At 61.2% G+C, this 23,539-nt stretch overlaps 4 protein-coding genes across 6 annotated transcripts; 2 read left to right on the top strand and 2 right to left on the bottom strand.

Moving 5' to 3' along the window:
- On the bottom strand, positions 1-4,526 carry GPRIN1 (G protein regulated inducer of neurite outgrowth 1). Of its 2 annotated transcripts, none has more exons than XM_054079713.1 (2): positions 4,319-4,526; positions 1-2,098 (listed from the first exon to the last, which is right to left on the bottom strand). In XM_054079713.1, the coding sequence occupies exons 1-2, from the start codon at positions 4,351-4,353 to the stop codon at positions 694-696; spliced, it is 1,440 nt and encodes a 479-aa protein (XP_053935688.1). In that variant the 5' UTR covers positions 4,354-4,526; the 3' UTR covers positions 1-693. The 2 variants fall into 2 exon arrangements, with proteins under 2 accessions (XP_053935688.1, XP_053935687.1); XM_054079712.1 differs by lacking the exon at positions 4,319-4,526 and adding an exon at positions 4,087-4,173.
- Positions 4,527-5,886: 1,360 nt separating this feature from the next.
- Positions 5,887-13,920, top strand: LOC128853617 (glutamate dehydrogenase 1, mitochondrial-like). Its single transcript, XM_054079715.1, is given in 11 exon segments — positions 5,887-5,985; positions 8,903-8,993; positions 9,707-9,770; positions 10,827-10,969; positions 11,113-11,155; positions 11,157-11,254; positions 11,937-12,016; positions 12,503-12,626; positions 12,629-12,692; positions 13,040-13,124; positions 13,780-13,920. Coding segments are annotated over 11 exon segments (1,032 nt in total).
- Positions 13,921-15,602: 1,682 nt separating this feature from the next.
- SNCB (synuclein beta) lies at positions 15,603-19,598 on the bottom strand. Its single transcript, XM_054079618.1, has 6 exons — positions 19,439-19,598; positions 19,155-19,282; positions 17,980-18,018; positions 17,510-17,628; positions 16,581-16,670; positions 15,603-16,353 (listed from the first exon to the last, which is right to left on the bottom strand). The coding sequence occupies exons 2-6, from the start codon at positions 19,273-19,275 to the stop codon at positions 16,321-16,323; spliced, it is 402 nt and encodes a 133-aa protein (XP_053935593.1). The 5' UTR covers positions 19,276-19,282; positions 19,439-19,598; the 3' UTR covers positions 15,603-16,320.
- A 344-nt stretch (positions 19,599-19,942) lies between these two features.
- Positions 19,943-22,028, top strand: EIF4E1B (eukaryotic translation initiation factor 4E family member 1B). 2 transcript variants are annotated; one of them, XM_009568100.2, is made up of 7 exons: positions 19,943-20,495; positions 20,652-20,746; positions 20,861-20,956; positions 21,093-21,156; positions 21,358-21,471; positions 21,586-21,725; positions 21,851-22,028. In XM_009568100.2, exons 1-7 carry the CDS (start codon positions 20,478-20,480, stop codon positions 21,963-21,965), a joined length of 642 nt encoding a protein of 213 aa, XP_009566395.1. In that variant the 5' UTR covers positions 19,943-20,477; the 3' UTR covers positions 21,966-22,028. The 2 variants fall into 2 exon arrangements, with proteins under 2 accessions (XP_009566395.1, XP_053935939.1); XM_054079964.1 differs by having other exon boundaries at positions 19,943-20,746.
- Positions 22,029-23,539: the final 1,511 nt, after the last annotated feature.

Raw genomic sequence — 23,539 nt, 5'->3', positions numbered from 1 at the left:
CTGGTGACAGGCTTCCTGCGTGCCTCCAGCCACAGTGATGAGTGGTTCTCCATCACAGACGTGGCTGGCCTCAGCCTCTCCCATTTGAGATCTGTCCTGGTGCCCCATGTGGCCATGTCCTTCCAGCTCTGGGGCACCCATGGCACCAGAGAGGACAGGGCTGGGGTGGGCAGGGCTGAACATCCCCACCCTGGGCAGCCGCAGGGACCCACGTGTGCGTGGCCATGGACTGGATCTCGGCCAAGCCCTGGGCAGGCAAAGTGGTGGCACTGTGATGCACCAGCGTCGCTCCAGTATGGGGAGCGATGCTGCTGCCCAGGGCGCAAGCCAGGCCAAAGCTCAGGGGAGCCAGCAGTGACCTGCTTGTGCCCACCCTGAACCAGACCTCTGCCACAGGTAGGAGATGCCCCAGGAGAAGCCACCCCTGGCTGGAAGGAGCCACGTGCTTCCTCACAATAAGAGAAGCCACCAAGCACAGAGATGTGGCACCAGCCTCACGTCCCGGGACACTTCCATGGGGCCAGGCTGGCAGAGGGACTCCGAGCGAAAGAGACGCCTTGCCCCCAGTGTGCAGTGCTCCACCACCGCCCACTCCAGCCTCAGGAGCCCTGCACACTGGCAGCAAATGTCTCAGAACGCAAGGGCAGCAACCACTCCCCATGGCACCCGTGCCCCACTGGCACAGGTGGCAGCTCACTCCATAGCAGGGCCGGTGCGGGAGCAGCACCGGGGCCGCCGGACGTTTTGCAGCAAAGCCCGAAAGACGCTGGGCTGCCTCTTGGCCTCGCCTTTGCTGGGGGCTCCCTTGATGGAGCCAGCACGGGTGCTCTGTGGGGTCATCACTACCTGTCGCCCATGCTCCTCGATCTGCTTCTCCAGGTGCTTCTGGATGGCCATGCCCAGCACCTCCACCTCCATGGAAGCCCCGTACACCTCCCACGTCATCCCCTTCTCGTCCCAGCTCACCTCCCGGATGGGCTCTGGAGCCTCCTCCACCACTGTCCCCTTCACATGCACCTCGGGGTATGAGGTCTGCGGGGACTTGGCCACTGGTGTCATGGGCCCTGTGGCCACCGAGCGAGTCTCCACGGGCATGGACACCTGCATCTCTGCATCTTTCTTAGAGGGCTCTGGCCGCGGCGGGGCAGTGGATCCCAGCTCTCTCTTGGGGAAGGTGAAGGCAGCAGCTCCACCTGGGGGGCTCATGGGGCTCAAGGCCACCGAAACCAGGGATGCTCGGCTGTCCACCTGTGTCCCCATGTCCTGTGTCCCAGCATCCTGCGGTGGGGTCACCTCGAAGGAGTAGGACTCACAGAGTAGCTTGGATGTCCGGGGCTGCTGGCTGCTCGCGGCGTCCACACACTGGGCTGGACTCCCCTCGGCTCTACTCTGGTTCAGGGTGGTGGGGCTTGGCCCTGCTTCACTCTGGGCTTCGCTCCCTGTAGTGCTGGTGCTGGGAGCGTCTGCCGTTCCCCCCTGGGGTTGCTTGGGAACCTCACAGCCCTCCAGCTGTGGCACAGCATCCGGGGATGTCCCCGTGCCAGTCTGAGGATGCTGCTGAGTTGGCAGCTCAGCTGCTCCAGCGCCTGCACCGGGCTCCACAAATGCCACATGTTTAACAGGAGCCGCTCCACTTCCTGCGTCCTTGCTGTGTGCTTTGAGGCAGGGCTCAGGCAGGATGGGCACAGGGGCTGCGTTCTCCTTCTGGTCATTGGGGACCCCCATCCCCGTGGGCCCACAGGCAGGGGCAGCGCTGCTTGGTCCCTTGCAGCTCCCCATCGCTGCCACCACGCTCGGCTCCGTGCTGCTGTCTGGGAGAAGCGTGCTGGGCGCCGGTCCCGTCAGCGATGGTGCCACCTTTTCCGCTTCTGGACTGGCCGCAGTGTCCTGGGCCTCCAGCTCAACCGCACAGCAGGTCCTCGTGGCACAGCCGGAGCCGGATAGGCACTCACCCGCCACTGGGCAGCCAGGGGAGCGGGCACCAGGCTCACAAGCGTCCTCGGCCCCGACCTGGCGGCTCAGCAGCTGCAGCCCCTCGGGCTCCTTAGCGCTGCCCATGCCTGAGGAAGGCTTCTCCCATGCTACTCCTGCCGTGGGTCTGCAAGAGAGAGGATGGAGCAGTGATGGAAGAGCAGCGCAGACTCCTGCCCCTCCTTGGCTGCCAACCACTCCTCTCCATGCCACCTGTGACAACAGGTTGGGCGGACGCCCAGCGCACCCACGGGCCCCGGCACAGCCCGTGTGGTGGCACCTGGCGCCCATCCCCATGGCAAGGAAGGAATGGTGTCGGCTGCCTACCGTAAAAGCCAGCCTACCCCTGGTGCAGCCAGACCAGGAGCGGGATCCAGGCACTACGGTATCTGCCAGAGTGGGGATATGTGGCAGAGGCACCCGTACAGGGAGAGCAGCAGCTGGAGCACAGCGCTGGGCACTGGGCTGAAAGCCTGGCGGGGCTCAGCAACCCCCACCTGCCATGGGTGCAGTGCGTGGCAACAGTAAGCCTGGGGGCCAAGGGGGCTGCAGGGAACAGCACGGGCGCAAGACAGCCTGAGCTCTTCCCTCCACTTGTTGAGACCAGCGTCCCCGGACATGGGAGTGACACGTGTCCCCCGGCCATGGGAACCCCCAGCTCAGCACCTACATCCCGTGTCGAGGGTGTGCCAAGCTCTGTCTGTGCTGCACAGAACTGGCTACAGGCAGGCACCCCAGGCAGAGCTGGGGACACAGGTTGGTGTCACCCAACCGGCTCCAAACCCTCCGCAGCCTCATGGGACAGCCCTGTAGCAGGAGCATGGTGGGAAGCCCCAAAGTCTCCAAGAGCCACGCAGCCCTGCCAGTGCCAGCAAGTCCCTCCGGAGTGGGAGCACTTGTCCCACAGCTGTGGGACGCTTCCTGCCTCCGGCCACAGCCACTCGTGGGTCCTGGAGAGGGCAGAGCCAAGCACCCACTGCTGGAGCCAAGCGAGTTCCACAGAGGGAAGCAGCAGGAGTGGGGACCAGGCTGGCATCAACCCCCTGTGGCTGCCCAGGAGCCTCGGGTACCCTGGGGACAATGACCCCCATCGCTGCCTTCCCATGCAGCACCTTGTTCCCAGGGTGTCCCTACTGCCTTGCACCCCAACACAGCACCCCATGTCCTGGGGGGCTGTGGGCGCCGAGGCTGGGTATGCTGCCCCAGCGCTGCTGCTCCACGGAGGAGCTGCCAGCCCCAGCACACACATGTGCACACACGCAGACACACATGTACACACGCACATGCTGGCACATGGCTATGGGCACACCCGCATACACCGACATGCATGTGCACAGGCAGAGGCACACGCACCAACATGTGTGTGCACACACACTGACAGGTGTTTGCACATGCAGAGGCACTGGCACATGCACTGACATGCATATGCACAGGCATGGGCACACCCCTCGACATGCATGTGCACACACATGGGCATGCACACCGACGCATGTGTGCACGCGCAGAGGCACTGGCACACGCACTGACACGTGTGGGCACACACATCAACATGCGTATGCACAGGCATGGGCACACGCACGGACACAGGTGTGCGCACACATGGGCATGCACACCAGCATGCGTGTGCACACGGAGGTACAGGCGCACACACGGACATGCGTGTACACAGAGGCACACGTGTGTGCAAAGGCACGGGCACATGCACGGTCAGGGGTGTATGCACACACAGGCACATGCATCAACACGCATGTGCACAGGCACGGACACTCACATCAGCACGCGTGTAAACACACAGGGGCACACACGTGTGCAAAGGCATGGGCACATGCACGGACATGGGTGTGTGCACACACAGGCGCATGCATCGACACGCGTGTGCACACGCACGGGCACACGGACCGACACACACATCGACACGCGTGTGCAAAGGCACGGGCACATGCACGGACATGGGTGTGTGCACACACGAGCACATTCATCGACACGCGTGTGCACACGCACGGGCACACGGACCGACACACGCACGGGCACACGCGCACACGCGTGTGCACAGGGGCCCGCCCGCCCGCCGCAGCCCCGTCTCCCCGCTCCGAGCCCCCCCCGCGGTGCCGGTACCGGTGCGGCCACGTGCGCCCCGGGGCCGCCGCTCGCTGCGCTCCGTCCCGCTCGGCTCCGCTCGGGAGCATGCGTGGGGAGCGGGGGCGGCACCGGGACTGCGCCCCGCCGCCCGCCCGCGGCCCCCGGCACCCCGGGCATCACCCGCCCGCGCCCCCCGGGAGGGCTCGACCCTCGGCGGGGACCCGGGGGTGGCGGGGACGGCGACACGGAGCCCCCGTCCCGTCCCTACCTGGTGATGGAGACGGCCGCTTCCCTCCCGGGCATCACCGGGGAGGGGGCTGCGCCCCTGCCGGCCGGCGGGGATGGAGATGGGGTTCCCGCACCCCTCGGCCGAGGGTGGGGGAGGACGGGAGAACGTCCCCGTCTCCCTCCCGGCAGCGCCTGCCTCTGCTCCCGGGCTCAGGCTTTGTCTAACTCCTTCCCACGCACTCCCGCTCACGCTGGAGGGGGGAAGGCAGCCTGTTCGCCTCGCCTGCACCCCCCAAAACCCCTCCATCACCCCTCAGCTCCCCCTGCCATCTGCCCCTCGTCACCCCCTATTTGGCCCCTCATCCTCTGTCATCTGCCCCCCCCCATCATCCTCTATCTGCCTCCCGTCACCCCCTGTTATCTGCCCTCCAGCTCCCCCTGTCATCTGCCCCCCATCACCCCTTATCTGCCCCCCATCACCCCCTGTCATCTGCCCCCCATCACCCTATAGCATCAGGATCCCATCTCTGTTCTGGGGATCACAGCCCTGGGGCAGGAGCTATGGATCAATAGGGTCAGTGGGGTGTCTTATGTGTGTGCTAAGGTTAACCCCAAGGCAGGGGGCTCCCACATCTCAGGGTTAACATCAGCCCACCCCCCACCCCCCCCAAGAAGACCCTATAGATCTATAGGGTGAGGCCAGCACGATGGGAGCTGGCACACCTGGTTGCTTGGAGACAAGGGAGGTTGGAAATGCTCCTTCCAGTAAACAGCCAGGCTGGAACAAAACCCTGAAGGCTAAAAATAGGAAGGCAGGATATGGAAATAAAATAAGAAACATTGGTTTACCCTCCCTGGGGCAGAGCAGGGCACCCCGGTGTCACCGCTGGGCACCCCAGAGCTTCTATGGGGAAGCAGTGCATCTCTGTGTCCCCCCTCAAGGTGTTTGTCCTCATCCATAGCCCTGTGTGCTCATCCCAGTCCCACAGCAGGAACACAGTGGCCCCACTGGACCCGGTTGTCCACTTGAAGTGCAGAGCATGGTGTGGGGCGTGAGTCTGGGTTTACATCCCATGCTGCCCTGTGGGGGATCAGACCCAAACCTGGGCACAGACCCTGGGCAGGACAAGGGACACAGCAGACAGGATCACGTCCTGACAGAGGAGGAGACCGAAATGTCCCCGTCCCCTGACCAGGACTATGCCACAGGGCAGGGGGCTGCGGGGCCGCATCCTGCTCATGTTTGCTTCCACTCACTGCTCTCTGCTCGGCCAGCAGCTGCTCTCCCTATTGTCATTTTAGCACCCAGCACACCCCTATCCCCACTGGGGCTGGCCAGGGGGGTCACAGGGAGCATCCTTCCCTCCATGCCGGCAGCCTTCATCCCAGGCCAGCTGCATCCTCCTCCTCCTCTCCCCACCGGGGCACCTCAGGGCTGGCAGGAGAACAATAGCGAGGAGGATGAGTAAGATGGTCCCCATTGCCTTGGCAACGCACTCCCGCGCTGCTGGCGCGCACGAGGAGTCAGGCAGCTGCCTGAAAAGCGCATCCTCCCTCGGCAGAGGGGGTGCCGGCACAGGTAGCATGGCAGCCCCCTCCCTTGGCGCCATGGCCCACCTCCCACGCCAGCACGGGCAGCGCCACGTGAACGCACCGGGCTCCCGCACAGCCGCCAGCGTGCCGATGGCGCCCATATGTGCCGTGCAGGCAGGCACACGGGCTCGGCACACAGCTCGGCCCGGGCTTGGTTCCGTGCTGTCTGGATCACTGGTGCTCGGTTGTGCCAGCAAACGTTGGAACACAGCTGAAAGGACCTGGCTGAGGGATGTCACCCCTCTGAGGCTGCCCAGCAGGAAGGTGATGTGTTTCCCATGGCTGCTCACTGCTGCGCCGCGTTCACGCGTGGCTGCCCTTGTTATCTGCAGGCAGGGAGGATGAGCTGATGGGGTGCTGGCAAATGGAAGAAGCAGAGGATGCCTGGGGGCACCAGGCTCCCATTGCCAACCGCAGCCGTGCATCCCACGCTGTCCCCTGGGCTCCCTTCCCTGGGCCAGGCCATGCTGCAGGCACGAGGATCTGCGGGTGCCCCACGAGCTGCAAGTGCCTTAAGATGACAGGGATGTTGCCAGGAGAGCCAAAAGCATCCTAAAAACAACTCTGCCTTCCCAGCTGCCATGGCACAGAGGTGCTGGGGAAGATCTGATCCCTACCAGAACCCTCTGCGCCAGGTGTCCCAAAACACAGCCCTGCAAGGTGGGAGGGCACCATGGCAGGGAAACCGCAGCCTGATGGCCAAGCACATCACCCTGGATGCTCTGGGGTGCAGGTGGGGCACTGGGTGCCAGCAGGGACACAGCCCCAGGGCTAGCTGGGGGCACGGGCAGGGTAGGGGGCACAGGGAGGCACAGCTAGGATGGTGGTGTGGGGCTGTGCACGCCGTGGGAGAGGGGCTCTCAGCTCCTCTATGCACACACATCTCCATCCCTACCCAGCCCTGTGTGTGAGGCTCTGCTGGCTCACCCCTGCCTCGCTCAGAGAGAAGGGAGCCTGAACTGGGGGCTTCTGTGTTAACACCATGGTGGTTGGGATGCGTACAGAGGTGCCCAGGAGGATAATGTCTTTGGCTTTACCAACTTTAGCTGCAGCCCAGCTGCTCACACAACGACAGTGCAGCTGGAAGCCACCACTGTGCATTTGACTCAGCCTAAACACCACATACTGCCCTAAACACACCTCAAAGCAGTGACAGTTCTTCTGTGTCTGAGGGGTCCCAGACTCACATCCCTCCACCTGAGGCTCTTGCCGTGCTGAGCTATGCTCTTTGAGGTGCCGTCACACCAAAGGCCCATATCCATGGGATGGATGGCTGTTAGGAACCTGCTTTCCATTCTATGGGGATCTGAAGGAGCAGATCTAGCTGAACCAATGCTGATCACCTATTGTGACTGGATGCCGCTGTTTCAGAAGAGTCAAAGCCTTTCCTGCAATGCCTCTGTGCCATTTGTGGTAAAAAGGCATGGACTCTTCATTTCTTCTCTCTCCTTTCCCAGGGGTTCATTTCAGAAGCTCAATTGGCATCGATGAAGTAAAAGCCCTGGCTGCATTAATGACATAAAAACTCGCTGGAGTGGGTAAGTACAAGGGGAACATAAAGCATGTGGTGGCTTGGGCACGGGATGGGGCTGTGATACCATGAGTCAGAAAAGCTCCTTAGATGCTTTGAAAATCAGAAGTGCTCTGGCAGTGCAGGATGTTCCTCTAGGCATGGATGCTTGAGAGCAAGGCTTGCTGTGGCTGCAGAACACGCCACTTGCAGTTCGGGATGTTCGCATTAATCAGGGAGCGTCAAGCATTGTACTTCTCAGATGCAGTCTCTGTGCCTGGGTTGTCATGGAGTCAGCTCTGGCTTTTGGTGATGCTGGCAGGCTCCGTGTCTGTATGCCATTCTGCCTTCAGCTCTGCTCCACAGGGGCCGAGTGGCGTTAGTGGGAGCCATGTGTGGCGTGGGGAAGCAGCTGGCTCCTGCCTGGGTTCACCAAGGTCATGATTGCTGAGGTCACATCCTTCCCCTGGGGAGCAGGTGGAGAACATCTGTCTGCCTGACTTGGTCTTTTCCAAATGTTGCTTTTGGTGCTGCCATGATGGGTGTAAGGATCAATCCAAGGAAACACTCAGTGAGTTCACTCCTCCCTTTGTGTCACTGACAGCCCATAATTCCATTTGCACAGCCCTCCCTTTCCTTGTGTATCACAGCGATGCACTCTGACAAGCGGGGAGAGGCATTTGTAGTGAGTAACACTCATCCAGTGACTGCGAAAATCAGCTCAGGGCAGGGAGAGGGGTGGTGGACTCTGGTTTATGGGTCAGTGCATCTGTCCACACACACACCAAAGGAGTCTGGAGCAGGGACGCTGCTGCCTGCTGTGCTGGGAGAAGGTGCAAATCAGCGAGAGGTCAGGAGGGCAGTGAGCAAAGGGACCAGGACTTCACACATCTCTTCATTTTCCCGATCCAGGGTCCCCAGCTCCTGTGAATTAACTCCCTGGAGATGTCAGGGTGTGCCTTGTGCAGGCAGGGCAGCTGCCGGATGCCGTAGCCGCTGCCCTGGCACTCTGCTCTCTGCTCACAGCTCTGCTCTGCCTGCCCAGGGAACCCAGAGCAGGGGGAGCCTCACGCGGCGCTGAGCACGGCTGCCCAGGCTGCCCCCAGCCACTGCTGGGCAGGAGTCTCACCTGCACTTTACCTTCCATTCCCACTGCCCTGTGCCATCGCAGGGAAGAGCGAAGGTTTCTCCTGCCTCAGGGAGTGATAGAGAGCTTGGTGGGTGCTGATCACAAGACAAAGACCTCTACATTCCCTCCTTACTTGAAAGTGTTGGGTAGGGACACAGGAAAGACCCTGCGATAGCCAAATACATTCATGCCTGAGGGAAGCTGGAGAGGCCATGGCGCTGCCCCCCAGGGCATGCCCTGCATTGGCAGCACCGTGCTTTGGCCAGGAACTCTTTGGTGTGCCCAAGGACATGACCAGCCTGTGGAAAACACCTGGCTGTATACATGCTGTGAGTTGAAGCAAAGCAACTGAATTGCAAAGACACGATTTGACAGGGTTTTTGCCTCCACAGGGCCAGCCAGGGATTGATGTGCTGACCCCTGATGTCAGTACCCGGGAGCATGAGATGTTCTGGATAGCTGACACCTACACCCACCCACATGGTGAGAGGCCATATAAGCTCCAGCGGTGCTGGTTTGGAGCCTGGGATGCTGTGGGAGCTACAAGGGTTCATGCCCAGAGGCCCTTGCCAGTGGGTGGCTCTAGGTTAACTGAGGCTTAGGAGAGGATGAGGGAAGCTGGGGCTTGGGGAAAGTCCTCTCTAGAGGACCTGCACCAGGTGAGACCTTAACCTTTGCTTTCCCCATTCTGGCCTCATTAATGCCCAGGTATCTAAGACAGAAAACCCACCAGCCAGGGAGGCATCCACAGGCAACACTTTGCTCCTGGCTGGCCGGTCCTGCATGGCGTTGAGAAGAACATCACCAGCACTGACGGCATCGGCCTCAGCAGCAGCCTCCCTGCAAGAGCTTTGTGCTGCAGGCAAGTGCTCAGCCCAGATACAGCTCTCAGGATCTTTCTGCCCTTCTTTTCCAGGACAGCTTTCAGTCTCAGGGCTGCCTGGACATGATTTCCCAAGTCTCTTTTCACCTTGCACCAGCTGACATGCCTTTGAGCAGTTTTTCAGACCTGCTGGGTGTAGAGGTCCAGGGATGCTGCACTGCTCACACCGCAGGAGGCAGAGCAGGGGTGGCCAAATACGGGAGGCTCTGCCAGTCTGGGTGGAGAGCCAACAATGTCACACATCTGTCACCTCCAAACTGGCTGCAATGAGCCATGATGTTACCCATGATGAAGACCCCAATTGTGGGTGCAGCCCCCATCTCTTCTGGGTGCTCTATGGGTCTGGCCACGCTGGCGCTGCCCAGCCTGGAGGCTCAGTGAGATCCTGGGGATGCCAGCCTTAACTTATCCTCCTCCCAGGAGGGATTTTCTCTTCCCTGCAGCCCAGGGCCTGCTCACAACTGCGGTAAAGTGCTTCCCCCTGCTGTAGCTCCAGGAGCTTCTGCTCCCGGCCAGGCATTGCTGCCCTCATCCCCTGCCCGCTCTGCCCACAGCTGCCCATGCCCTGCTGAGGCCACTGCAAGGGAGAAACCAGCTGGAAACCACGCAGCTGGAGTCCTGCCTGCAGCTGGCACTCCTGCACTCCTCTGAGCGCTCACTCCTCAAGCGCTCACTCCTCGGCACAGATCCCTGCCAGGGGGAAGAAATTGTGAATTGAGGCTGCACCCAGAGCTGCTGCTCGCAGCGCCCTCGGGAATCAACCGCTCCTTTCTTCATCCCTTTCCTCTACACACACCCTTCTGCTTTGCTGATACGGCAGAGAGCAAAAAGGGTGAAATCTTTGGCTACCGTGCGTATGATTTTCTGTGTTTAGGGGCTGGTTTTGAAGGCTCAGGGGCCACTGTTGCTTTTAAGAACTGTACCAAGTTGGTGAGTGCTTTGGGGCAGACAGTGCAAAGTCGTCTGTTCCCTTGTGCTGGTGCTGCAGCAGCCGATCGCAGCCCCTCGGTGTGAGGTGCAGAAGGATTGCTTGGATTGTGCCTAGATGCTGAGTGGTGCCCACCAAGGGACTCTGTTTCTTGTTGGACCTGTTTTATGTCGAGATTGGCTCTTAGAAGCTGAACTGCATGCTGTGCTTGGAACATTGCATCCAGGAGCTCTGAAGGTGATAAAGATGGGCTGAGCTAGAAGTCTGTATCCCACAGGCTCTTTATCCCAACCCTCTAATTAGCCAGGGAGATCTCTGTCCTGCAGGCCCTAGTCTCCATCCAGCCAAAATATTCCCCAAGAACTGCTATAGATCAGGGGTTCCTATTGGTGCTTCTTGGTTTGAGCTCCTCAGAGGGGCTGTTACCAGAGCGGTGGGGCAGTTGTCGGTGTTTATCCCCATGACTTCCCTCTCCTCAGACCATCTCTGCTCTGTGTCGCTCTAGGGCTTTGGCAAAGGGGGGGCCGCACACCATGAAGTACCTGTACGAGTATGAAGCAAACTGCTTCTGTGTTGGGGAGACAGACAAACCCATTTACAATCCCAGAGGGAACAATCCCAAGAAATTAGAAGACTATAGGCAGGTGAGTTGAGCCCCGTCAACCCAGCTCCTGTTCTTAGGAGGAGTGTGAGTCCCTGGCTCTGAAATGTCCATGAAGAAGGCTGCCCCTCACCTTCTGCGGAGTCCAGCTCTGAGGGCAGCGGTCGATGCTGCTGGCTGGGCTCATTAGTGCTGTCCTGCTCATTCCATGGCACTAGAATTGGCTTCCCAAAGTGATGGCAACATCCTGGAGGTGCCTTGCAACATCCTCATCCCTGCCGCTATTAAGAAGCAGCTCATGAGGGAGGATGCACCCCAGATGCAAGCAAAGGTACGGACCGCTCACACTGCATGCTCCCAACAGGCCCTCCATCAGTGTGAGCGACAGCAGTCCACCCGAACCTTCACTGCTGGCACTCAGCACTCCAGGGAGGCGCCACATCACTGCACTGACAACCCACCTGTCGTGCCAGAGGGACAGAGCCCGAGGAAGACGTTGCAGGTCACATAATTCAGGGGAAAAGGAATGCCTGAGCCCTCCCCTTCGCTGGCAGGGAGCAAGGATTTTTGGAAGGAGCTTGGCTGGCTCTTCTGTCATCCTCAGTCTTCACTGCTGTATCAGATCCTCCTCCCAGTGCAGGGGAGATGATGTCCTCAAAGGTACTGGTGTCACATTGCTGACACTGAAAATCACAGGCAGCACTTAAGAGTGAAAAAAGTAGGGGACTGCTAGGAATACCAGCTCCCTCCCTTCACTGTGAGCTCTGGGGACTGAAGGAACAGGGCCTGCTGGGACCTGGGACTCTGTCACTGCCAAGATCTTTTGCAGCCCGAGTCTTTAATCATTCTGCGTGAAACATGAGGTCTGAGCTTTTGCTCATCCTGAACAGCTTCAGTGGGGAGGGGAGCGCCCAGACCTTTGCCACCAGAAGTTGCCTGGTAGGGGGCAGCAGCTTGTCAGTGGTTTCTTCTTCTGTTTCTCCTGCCTTTCTCATCTCTGCTTGTGCTCTGGGATGATTGCGGAAGCTGCCAGTGCCCCCACTACACCAGCAGCGCACAAGATATTCCTGCAAAGAAACATCCTGGTCGTGCTGGTATGTCCATCCCCTTGCACAAGGGGAGATGGTGGGCTTGTGGCTATTAGGGCCACACAGTGTTGTCATCCCCACAGGTGTGGATCCATCTGGGCTCTGGGATCAGGCAGTGTTGATGTAGTGTCTCTCTCAGTCTTGTCCCCAGCTGCTGAGCACATCTTAGATGCTGGTTTCCCTTCTGAAGCCTCCTGGTTCTTGGGTGCAGCAGTGATGGAGACCATGGGGCTCCTGGCCAGCGGTAGGATGTCCTGCGGTCACTGACGGGCCAACAGCAAACCGAGCCACATCACACAGAGTGTCAGAGCAGCTGGTATCTCAGCTCAGAGGCACTGCAGAGCCACCCCAGTAACCTCAGGACTGTCCCTGAGGGCAGAGCCCAAGGGTGTGGTGAGGGACCCAAGGCTGAAGAGGAGGAATCTCCAGATGGGTCACGGGTCTTGGGGTCACCCTAAGCAGCAAATCGGAAGCATGTACTGCCTTTGGCAGGATATGTATGTGAATGCAGGTGGTATAACTGTTTCCGTCTTCAAGTGGCTGAAGAACTTGAACCAGGTTTGCTATGACTACCTGAGCTTCAAGTACAAGTGGGAATCCAGCTGCCACCTCTTGCAGTGCAGGACAACCTGGAGCAGTGGCTTGGCAAGGCCGGAGGGGAGGTCCTCAGAGCTCCTGGCCTGTGTGACTGTAAGTGTCTACAACCACAGAGGGTTGTCCTGGCTCGCTTGCTTCACATCCCCGGACACTCCTGTCTGCCCATCCAGTGCTGAAAGCTGAGCTTACGGCACACCGTGCTATTGCCCCACCAGCAGAGGGCGTGGAGTGGAGAAGCTGTGTGTGGTGGTACAGCGCATCTGAGGGTGCTGCTGGGTGCTGCAGAGTCCCCTGGGGGCCAAGCCTTGCGCTGGAGGCAGCTGCAGAGGCGGCAAGCCAAGCTTAAACCACCTGCAGTGGTCTTCAACCAAGTAGAGAGGCTGTGTTTGATAAATGGATTTGAGAGGCCAGCCTCTAGCTTCTCCCACAAAGGATTCACCCTTCTCCCTCTCAGAGGGCCTCAGAGAAGGACATCATGTATTTGGGACTGGCCTACACCGTGGAGCAGTCAGCCAAGGTACCTCCATGGGCTCCTGGCTCACCCACGGCTGCTGTGCGGACTCTTGCAGGGTTCTGTGCTCTGTCTGAAGGCTGCACCCTCCCATCACCCCATCACCATTCCAGTGGATCAGTGGGAGGCCCTGGTACACCTTCCCAAAGGTGGCTGTGTCCACAGTTTGGGTAAAGCCTCATGCTTAGCGGTGTCCCTCATTGCTGCTGGGTCCCTGTCCTTCTCCTTCTCCATCTCCCTGAGCCCGCGTTCCACTTTTGCACGGTTGCTTAGGTGAGCCATGGGTGCAAGGTGGTGCCAGCACTTCTGGGTGGGTGTGCTCATGCCACCCTTGGGGAAGCAGCCATGTGCCGTGTTCAGCAGCGTGAGTGGTGTGAGTGGCACCCAGCCATGGGCGCAGGGTCTGTCCCCAGGGAGGTGCTGTGGGGCAGCACCAGGAGAGCATCTCCAGACCTGCTTGTAGGTGGCTCCAGGTACTACAGAACAGCTGACATCGTTGTTTGTTGTGGAGGTGACCTCTTCCCCTTTGGATGTTCCCAGGATCTGGCCTGGTGCTTGCACATGTGGTGCTGCCTGCACTTGCTCTCTGGGTCCTCTGCCCACCCCTCACCCCCAGCCCCTCCCAGCACACACCAGTCTCATAGCTCTCCTCTCCCTCCAGCAAATCATGACCACGGTGGCAAGGAACAACGCGGGCCTGGACCAGGGAACCACTGCTTACCTGTGTGCTCTGAAGAAGGTGTTCACTGTGTACCATGAGGTTCACCTACTGACACAGGATCTGGCAGGGCTGCCCAAGTGACACGGTGAGGGTCACCATCCTGCTGCACAGGAGTGCCTGGAACACCATGTGCTGTGCAGAGTGTACATCCTGACCTCCATAAAAGGTTGGTTTGAGCCCATTCTCTCCCTGCTGCCTGGCTCTCTGCCCTTGCACTCCCTCTGCCTGAGCCCCTTTACAGCCTTCTGGGCACTGGGGGAAGCTGTGCTGGTGCTGGGTTGGGTTGGCTTGCTCGTGGCTTGCAGAACTGGACAAGGTAAGGAAAAAATGCAACTAGCTGGAGGGGAGGGGGCAGCTCACGGCACAGCCAGCCCCAGGAACAGCCGTTTCGGTTCATTTAATAATGCACGGTGGGTGCTGCAAGAACTGCTGCAACTGGCGCAGACACGGGGAGCAGAGCCAGGGTGGGGATTTGCAGGCATCAGCAAACCTGTTGTGTGTCCGTGCTGACTGCTGCAGCTTCACTCTTTGCTGGCAAAGCTGGTGAGCCAGCAGGGGTGGGGGATTTAATCTGATATTCATGGCAGGGAGACTCAGCCCAGCCTCTCGCCTCAGCCTGTGCCACATTCAGTGGGGCTGAAGGTTGACTGGGGACTCAGGCTGGGTTGGTGGCCTTGCCCTGGGGGAGATGAAGGCCCAAGGACGGTGCTCTGGGGTGGGCACAGGACCCCCTGCTGTGGTGGACATCACTCAGTGGTGCCTGGCGGTCACTTTCCGTTGAGGTGATCACAGTGCAGCTGAGCGAGCTGCAGGTGCCAGCCATGTCCCCCATCCCTGAGCAGAGCATTGTCACATAGGAAGGTGAGGACTACAGGGGAGAGGATCCTTGCTCTGCACTTCCAGACCAAGATGAGGGTGCATCTCTGGGAGGTACCTCTCAAACAGCAGTACCTCTTGCTGCAGGGAGTACTGGGGGAAGCCTGCACCCAGCACCTGACTCTCCTCTGCCAGAAGAGCCAGCATCTCATAGAATCATAGAATGGGTTGGAAGGGACCTTAAAGCCTATCTGGTTCCAACGCCCTGCCATGGGCAGGGTCACCTTCCATTGGATCAGGTTGCTCAAAGCCCCATCCAACCTGGCCTCGACGGCCCCCAAGGGATGGGGCAGCCACAATGTCTCTGGGCAACCTGGTCCAGTGCCTCACCACCCTCACAAGAAGATATTTCTTCCTAAGATCTCATCTAAATCTCCCCTCTTTCAGCCGAAAACCATTCCGCCTCACTCTGTCCCTGCACTCTCCAATAAAGAGCCCCTCCCCAGCTTTCCTGTAGCCTCCTAAGTACTGGAAGCTTCTCTAAGGTCTCCCCAGCCTTCTCTTCTCTGAGCTAAACAACAGCTCCTGGGAGGGAACCAGGGCTTGAGCTCAGGACTGTGTCTGTCCCTGCCCCAGCTTGGGGTCCTCAGTCCCTAAGGGTCCCCTGTGCTCACCTGCAGATGCAAAGCACTGCAGCCAGCACACAGGAGGTGGCACGGGGACACTGCCTGTGCCCAGAGTGTGGCTGCAGGCCCAGGGCACGGTGACCTGCAGCTGATGCAGACAGGAAGGCATCTTGTCCTCACAAGGATCCAGTTTTGCCCACTCCCAGAACCAGAAGGGGGTCAGCTAGTCTGCCCAAGCCACTCACTCCTCTTCCCAAAAGTACTCCTGCTGCCAAAGCAACACCCTCTCCCCAGGGAACCCACAACCAGAACCGGGGGGGCTACAGACAAGAGTTGGCTTTATTCACGGACACGAGGACAGCTGTGTCACTGGCAGCTGCCCTCGTATTGCACATCCAGCGACTGGGGTGGGGGGATATCCATGCCACGTCACAACACAGCGTCGGCACTATGGGACCTTGGGGGAGGCGCAGGCACCGTCACCACCCAGCAGGCTGGGGAGCGGGCTTGGGCACCAAGGGTTCACAAAGGCAAAGGACCCGTCCACCCATAGATAGAGAGAGATATATAAAAAAAAATAGTTCCACGATGACCAGAGCAGAACCACAGGGACACGCGTGCAAGCAAAATGTACAGCAGCCCGCGAGCAGGTAAACATGCTTTGTACAGACACAGACACGCTGGGACGCAGCCGGGGTTTATGGCGCTGGGAGGGATACAGAGCGATAAACCCGGGCTTCACTTACACGCACGCACACACGCACACACACCAGCCCCTGTGGGCAGCGCCCACGGCTCAGGCACACACCAGGGCTCAGAGGCTTGGACACAGCGGGTTTTTCTCACTGCTAGACATGGTACAGAGACACAGACACAGTCCCTTGGAACGGAACTGGAGGAAGAACTCGTGAGCGAACAGGGCACTGGCACCCCTGCTCCTCCCTGGCGTGCGGCCACCGGCCAGGGCCGGCTGGGGAGGAGCAGGGGGCTACCGGCGGTTCGTTGTGCTGCTGGTGGAAGAGGCGAGGATGGGGGTCCATTATGCCTCTGGCTCGTATTCCTGGTATTCCTCCTGTAGGGTGGAAAAGGAAAGAGCTGGTGAGAGAGCTCAGGTCGGGTACAGAGCCCCTGTCTCCCCCAGCGCCACGCCAGCCTGCCTTCAAGGCTGCAAAACTGCGTACACTGGGCACTTGGGAGCAGGCAGGCTCTGAGCTTTGATCCGGACAGCAATGGCCGTGGGCACTCTGAGCACTGACACCTCGTGCTCTCCACAGTGCCCTGCCCACCCCGTCCCCTCACCTGTGGGGGCTCCTCGTAGTTCTCCCCCTCTGGCTCCAGCAGCGGCTCGACCAGTGGCTCCTCAACAGCCTCCTGGGCCACCTCCTCCGCCTAGGGGAAAAAAGGGAGGATGGGTTCATGCACGCAGCACCATGCACAGCATCCACCCTCCCTGTCCCTGCCAGGGCATGGGGACCTGGAAGAGACCAGCAATGCACGCAGGATGCTGGGGGTCCTTTTGGGGGGTGGGTGGGTGCAGTGAAGGGGTGGCTGGCAAGGGCACCCTGGGCATAGCCCAGCATATCCAGCTGGCAGATGACAGGCAGGAGCCTCAGGCAGGTCCTGGGTGCGTGAGTCCCTGCACCACTCCCAGCCCCAGGCAGGTGATGGTGCTGGCACCGTGTGGGCCCTGGCAGGCTCCAAGCACCAGGGGCGTCATAGGAGCATCCTGCACCCCTGGCAGGGGAGGGTGGTGCTGGGTAACCCCTCCCTAGGGCTGGCAGAGCAGCTGGCAGGAGGGAAAGGGGGGCAGCCGATCCCCCCGTGCAGCGGCAGTGACGGCGGTGGCCTCATTTCTTCAGCTGATGCTATTTTGGGCTAAGCTGGAAGCCAATGGCTCATAGGGCGGCGAGATGGGAACCCGCTGCCCCTCCCTGCCCCTCCATTCCCGCAGCTGTCAGGTCACTTCGCAGCTGCTGGAGCGATGCAATGCCAGCCCCGCATCGCCAGCCGCCATGCAGGAGCTCGCACACGCACACGTCCACAGCGGCCATGCATGCAGCCAGCACACGGGGAGCAGCGACGCCTGCCTGCCCTGGGCACAGGCAGGGCAGATGGGGACCCTTGGGACCTCTCCCACAGAGCTGGGAAGCAGCCAAGGGGTTCGCAACCAAGTCTGGGGATGTGCCAGCATCCCAGCAGGCATGGCAGTGGCTGGGGGGCTGTCTCACCTTCAGGTCTGCAGGGAATTCCTCCTTCTTCACCAGCCCAGTGGCTGCTGCAATGTTGCCAGCGCCCGAGAACGCTGCTTCACCCAGCTGGGACGCCTGCTCCTTTGCTTTCTCAGCCACTGCAAGAGCCAGGGGTGTCCATCAGTGCCCCCCAGTGCCAGGGAGGGGTGCAAGGACATGGCTCCATGCCCTGCACCACCTTGGGGGGGGGGGGCGCTGGTGGGGAGTCTCTAGGGAGGATCAGGCCCTCCCTGCCTCCCCCCTGGGCACTGGGGAGGGGTCCCAGCTGCTGCTGTGCAGCTGGGCAGGGAGTGTGAACAGCAGCCACAAATCCTTCATTGCAGCCCCTGTTATATAAGAGGCTTTAGCCGGGTGACATCAGCCCCTCAATTAGCCTCTGATCTCGTTAGTGCGGTGGAGAGCTCCGGGACAGAGGGGTACTGTGGCGGGGGAACCGGAGGGGACCATACCTGAGGTGACGCCTTGCACCACGCCTTGGGTTTTACTCCCTGGGGGTAGAGAGAGACAGAGTCAGGGTTAGAAGGACCAGTGGTCCGGCTCTGCCACGCGCCGTGCCCGGGACCCTGGCGGGACCCTGCAAACCAGGGCAACACCCTGCGTGCACCCCAACCCAGCCACACTGTGGCAGCTTCTTGGGTCCCTGCAGAAGCCCAGGCTCGGGCTACAGAAGGCCACCGCAGCGTCCCAGGCAGGGCAGAGACCCCAGGGCCCAGCACTGTGCCAGGGCACAGACAGGCAGGGTGAACACCGGCCGAGCAAAGCCTCCCACAAGAGCCAGGATCTGCACCTAGAGCTGGTGCCAATGCAGCACAGGACACCCCACAGCCAGCGCAGCCTGGGGCTCGGTGCTGCTGCTGGCCATGCCAGCGCTGCCAGGCTCCCTTCTGGCAGAGTGACACCGCCTGCAGATGCCAGGACACCCCGCGGGATGGGAGTGGGGTGTCTGCGACAGGGGAAAGGCAGGGCTTGGTTATCTCCTGCAGCACGGGGCGCTCCACGAGCTGCTGGATTCCATCCAGCCCAGCACGAGGGTCCCGGGCAGGCATCCAGCGCTGCCCATGGGAACGGCTCCAGGGCCTCAGCGCCCGCAGAACCGGTGCCCAACGCTGCAGGCAGGTTCAGCCCCAGCTCCGTCCCCGAGCAGCCCCACAGCCCAGCCGGGAGCTGCAGCCTCCCTGCCCGCGGTGCATCCGAGGACCTGGCCCCCAGAGGAGCCCCGGCCGGCTGGAGGCAGGGCAGATGCCGGCAGGGATGCTCCAGGGCACGGCCCCTCCGAAGGGGACAAACGCGTCCCCATCCCTGCAGCTCTGGGCACACCCGGAGTCACCGCGGTCCCTCTACGCCCGGAGCATCCTCGGCGAGGAGCCGGGGGTCCTCGGGCTCAGAGCCCCGGGAGGTGCAGGGCTCCGGTCCCACTCCCGGGGGCTGCAGCCCGTCCCTGCGGGCAAGGCGCTGCGGAGCCGGGCTCTGCCCCGGGCTCGGGGCACCGCAGGGAGAGGGGAACGCGGGGACCGCGGGGGACGGGCAGCAGGACGCAAGGGCAAAGGCAGGAGCCGGCAAGGGCAGGCGGAGGGGGGCTGCCGGGGCATGCGGGGGACGAGCCGGGGGGCAGACTGGCCCTTACCGACATAGAGGACCCCCTCCTTGGTCTTCTCGGCGGCCTCGGCCACCCCCTGCTTGGTCTTCTCGGCGGCGGCGACCACCCCCTCCTTGGCCTTGGACAAGCCCTTCATGAACACCTCCATGGCGGCTCTGCGGGGAGAGGCCGCACGGCTTCACCCCGCCCCGGCCCCCCCGCGCCGCTCCCGCCCGCCCCGCGCATCTCCGCGCATCCCCGCGCATCCCTGGCCCCGCGCAGCCCTGCGCAGCCCCGGCCCCGCACCTCCCCGGCCCAGCCGCCCTCCCGACCTGTCTCGGTGTCGGCGGGGACGGGCGAGCCGGGCCGGGCCGGGCCGGGCTGCGGCGGGGCGGGCTCAGTGCGGCTGTGCCGGGGCTGCGCCGCGCCGCGATGTGCGGAGGCGACCGCGCCGCGCCGCGCCGAGCCGAGCCGAGCCCGGCCGCCCCCGCCCCGCACGGCCCCGCACGGCACGGGCACGGCCCCCGGCAGTCTTCCCCGCGTCGCTCCGCAGCCCCGGGACGGTCCCATCACCTCACACCTTCTCCCCATCGGCACCCGTCCAGACCCCATCCCACACTGTCCCCACGCTATCCTGCCCCGGTCCCCATAACATCCGATCTCCATCCCACCCTCTCCCTGTCCCATCTCATCCTGATCCCATCCTACACTGTCCTCATGCTATCCTGTTCTGCTCCCCACCACTTCCAGCCCCCATCTCACCTTCTCCCTGTCCCGTTTCCTGCTAGTTCTGATCCCATCCCCTCTGACCTACAGGCTGTCCCCATCCCACCCTTTCCACATTCTACCCTGCCCCTATGCCATTCATGTCCCTCATTCTGCCCTGATCCTATCCTCTCCTCATGCCCTCTTCCCATGTCATCACATCCCATTCCCATCCCACTCTGTCCCCACTCCATCCAATTCTGATCCCATCCTCTTCCCATCCCTTTCCACTCCTATCCCATGTTGTTCCAATCCCATCCTCCCCAGCACATCCCATCCCCAACCCCATCCTGATGCTATCCTGCCCATCCGTGTGTCATCCTGCCCTGCCTCACACACCACTGTCCTCACCCCACGCTTGTCCCTACCTTACTCCATCCTGCTTTCCCATCCTGATCCCATCCTACTCTGATCCCCTGCCCTCATCCCCCAGCTCGCTGCCCTAGAGGGGGATCCCCCCAGCTCCCTGCACCCCGGGAGGGGCAGACCCAGCACCTGCCGCCCAGCACCCGACCCTCCAGCTGCAGCTGGGGCGGGTGCCTCATCCCGCCCACCTGTGGGCATTTAAGAGCCGGGGGAGGCTGGGAGAGGCCCTGCTGGGCAAGGATGGCTACTGGGGGGCAGGTGAGTGCTCTTCCTGGTGGCAAAGCCCGGGCAGCCCTCCCATCCTCTCGGGGCTCCTGGCTGTGGGGTCTGTGTCGTGGGGTGGAGGTGGCTGGGTGGCACAGGCTCCCTGCTGGAGTGGCTGTGGGGCTTCTGGGGATGTCCCTTCTTCCCCAGTGGAGGCAAGAGGAGCGGCGAAGGAGGCGGCGGAGGCCTCAGCAGCAAGAGCTGCCCCTGGCAGAAAGCTGGGTCAAATACCCTCTGCAGAACAGGTATGGGGTTCCAGCTATGGGCAGCTTCTCCCAGTGCTGGGAGGAGGATGTTGGGGCTGGAGGAGAGGCTCCAGTGTGGCTGACACATGCCCTGCATCCCTCTTTCCTCTCCAGGTGGGCACTGTGGTTCTTCAAGAATGAAAAGAATAGGATGTGGCAGGCAAACCTGCGCCTCGTCACCAAGTTCAGCACTGTAGAGGACTTCTGGGCGTGAGTGTCCTGCGAGTGGGCAACGTGCCCCTTCCAAAGAGGTCCTGGTGGGAGGGTTTGGGCTAGAGGAGAGTGCTTGGGGTCCCTGAAGCACCTCTTCTCACCAGTTTCTGTGTCTTGTCTCTGCCTGATGTAGGCTGTATGACCACATCAAGCCTGCCAGCAAGCTGTCGTGTGGCTGTGACTATTCCCTCTTCAAGGTGCAACACCTTCTCCACCACTGCCCTTCCCCAGAGCCCACTGCAGCACCCAGAGTGATAGGGGGGCACTGGGTGCTGGTGGGGCTGGCAGCGTGCCCTGCCCTTGGGGCTGGGGGGAAGACTGGCTGGGTGTTCACAGCTCCCTAAGCTGCCTCTGGCCGGTTGCTTGGTGCTTCTGACCATCTCCTTACCTGTCCCTAGGACGGCATAGAGCCCATGTGGGAGGACAGCCAGAACATGCGTGGTGGGCGCTGGCTCATCACCCTGGCCAAGCAGCAGCGACACACCAAGCTGGACTGTTTCTGGCTGGACACGGTGAGTGTGGCCCCTCTCGGGCTGGCCAGCACGGTCCAGACAGCAGAGTTTCCCTCTGCAACAGTGCTGAACCCCTGCAGGGGTTGACCTGTGTGCCCCTTCTCCTCCTGGCAGCTGCTGTGCCTCATTGGGGAGATGTTTGATGACTACAGCAATGAGGTGTGTGGGGCAGTCATCAACATTCGTGCCAAGGGGGACAAGATTGCTATCTGGACCCGGGAAGCGGAGCACCAGGAGGCAGTCACCCACATTGGGTAATGCAGCTTTGAGGGTCTTGGGGGTCTGTATGGGGCCAGGTTTGAAGGGAATGGGGTCCCTGGCAGCAAGGTGGTGGGAGAGTTGATACTGTCTCATTCACACAGCCCCTTCCCTCCTCCAGGCGTGTGTACAAGGAGCACCTGGGCCTCTCGCAGGAGGTCACCATTGGGTACCAGGCCCATGCAGACACGGCCACCAAGAGCAGCTCACTCACCAAGACCAAATTTGTGGTGTGACTGTGGGGGGAGTGGGGTGCTGCCCGTGGGGCCCTCTATTCTCTTCCACAATGAATGGTTGCAGCTGAACATGGTCTTTAAGTCCAGGGCTTTGGCATACTGGGGTGGCCTTTGCTTGTGGTGTCTGCTGGGAGGGGGATGATGCAGTGCCGTATCGTGTGTCTGCTGCTGGGTGAGTAGGGCTGAGAGCACAGAGCTGGCATTGCCTGTGCATCAATGTGGGCTTGAGGCACTGCTCCCCTCCCTGGAGTGGTGGGGTGTCCCTCTGCTCAGGGGGGGACCCTGCGTAGTCCCCAGGAGGATGAGTTCTGTCCTCCCCTGATTGAAGCACAGCTCACTGCCCTGTGAGTGTGGGTACCAGAGCCCAGCTTGTCTGGGTCAGCTCAGCTTGAGGAGCTGCTCCCTATCTTTCCTAAGCCCCTGGGTGTCATTGGGACAGAGACTGGCCTTCTCAAGACGACCAGCTCCCCCAGTCAAGGACTGCCCAGCATTCCTGCAGGGTCACCGCTGGGGCTGCAGTGCCGCAGCATCTCCGCACTGCCCACTGCAGGCTGTGTTTGCTTACAGCCCCCTCTCACAGCCACCTGCAGTGCAGGTGTTGTGAAGCTTTCTTGATTCCCAAGGGTTTATTGGTGCCAGACCTGCAGGTTCACAGCTCCAGTCCATTGAGCCCTATGAGTTTGCTGGCTCCACCTTTCCAGAGCCCATGTCCTCTGCTGTCCCTCCTGGCTGTCCTGGCTCTGGCTGCAGGGGGACCCTCTTACTCCTCCTCCTGCTGCTCCAGCCCATGCTCCTTTAGTATTTTATTTGTCTTTTTGACTGTTGGGTCTGCCCTTCTGCCTTGCCTATTCAGTTTCTTGAGGTGGAGCTGCCTTCTCACCTCCTGACAGTGCTGCCTGCACTGCTGGCCTCACTGCAGCTCTCCTCCAGGAGGAGCCTTCATCCGCTCCAGGAGTGCATGGGCAGTTCCAGCTCAGCCCAGAGTTGCAGCCTGTCCAGGACAGCACATCCAGCCCATCATCACCTCCCTGTGAGCCCAGAACCAGGGGCATTTGTCCCTTGTGACTGTGTGGTGCCTACGCTGGCTCAGTACTGCCCTGCCTGCAGCTGGATCTGGGGTTTGCAGAGACTTGGTCCTGTAGAAGGACAGGGTCTTGACTAAGTCCTCGCTGTTGGCTGAGGTGTGTCTGGCTCTGCTCTGCAGGCAGTGCTGCCATAGCACCCTGGGCCCTTGGGTGCCTGTAGTGCAGCCCCGCAGGGTTTGCTGGAGTGTGCTGAGCTCTGCCCTGCTCTGGGCACTGCCATGGCTGCCAGAGCTGTCCCTGAGCCTCAGCTGCCCTTCCCCAGGGCCACCAGCCCTGCAGCACCCCTGGGGCAGCTGTGCCCAGGGCTCTGCCTGCCCTCAGCCTCCCCCTGCTTCCACTGGGAACGGGGGCTGCTTAGCCTGGAGAAGGCTGAGGGGAGACCTTATTGCTCTCTACAACTCCCTGAAAAGCAGTTGTAGCGAGATGGGTGCTGGTCTCTTTTTCCCAAGAAACAGCCTCAAGTTGTGCCAGGGAAGGTTTAGAATTGGG

Source organism: Cuculus canorus, chromosome 14 (assembly GCF_017976375.1).
Source record: "Cuculus canorus isolate bCucCan1 chromosome 14, bCucCan1.pri, whole genome shotgun sequence".
NCBI classification, from domain to species: domain Eukaryota; kingdom Metazoa; phylum Chordata; class Aves; order Cuculiformes; family Cuculidae; genus Cuculus; species Cuculus canorus.
The sequence above is the reverse complement of the archived record's forward strand: the minus strand, read 5'-3'. Positions and strand labels throughout refer to the sequence as shown.

What these genes read in the sequence shown, in the direction of transcription:
- GPRIN1 (XM_054079712.1), bottom strand. Translation starts at nt 4,157, where the DNA reads ATGCTCCCGAGCGGAGCCGAGCGGGACGGAGCGCAGCGAGCGGCGGCC. An exon ending in GGGCGCACGTGGCCGCACCG is followed by an intron (nt 2,099 to 4,086) that starts GTACCGGCACCG and finishes TCTCTCTTGCAG; the next exon opens with ACCCACGGCAGGAGTAGCAT.
- SNCB (XM_054079618.1), bottom strand. Translation starts at nt 19,275, where the DNA reads ATGGAGGTGTTCATGAAGGGCTTGTCCAAGGCCAAGGAGGGGGTGGTC. An exon ending in GGAGGGGGTCCTCTATGTCG is followed by an intron (nt 18,019 to 19,154) that starts GTAAGGGCCAGT and finishes CTCTACCCCCAG; the next exon opens with GGAGTAAAACCCAAGGCGTG. An exon ending in GGTGCAAGGCGTCACCTCAG is followed by an intron (nt 17,629 to 17,979) that starts GTATGGTCCCCT and finishes TGGCTCTTGCAG; the next exon opens with TGGCTGAGAAAGCAAAGGAG.
- EIF4E1B (XM_054079964.1), top strand. Translation starts at nt 20,478, where the DNA reads ATGGCTACTGGGGGGCAGGTGAGTGCTCTTCCTGGTGGCAAAGCCCGG. An exon ending in AAATACCCTCTGCAGAACAG is followed by an intron (nt 20,747 to 20,860) that starts GTATGGGGTTCC and finishes TTTCCTCTCCAG; the next exon opens with GTGGGCACTGTGGTTCTTCA. An exon ending in ACTGTTTCTGGCTGGACACG is followed by an intron (nt 21,472 to 21,585) that starts GTGAGTGTGGCC and finishes TCCTCCTGGCAG; the next exon opens with CTGCTGTGCCTCATTGGGGA.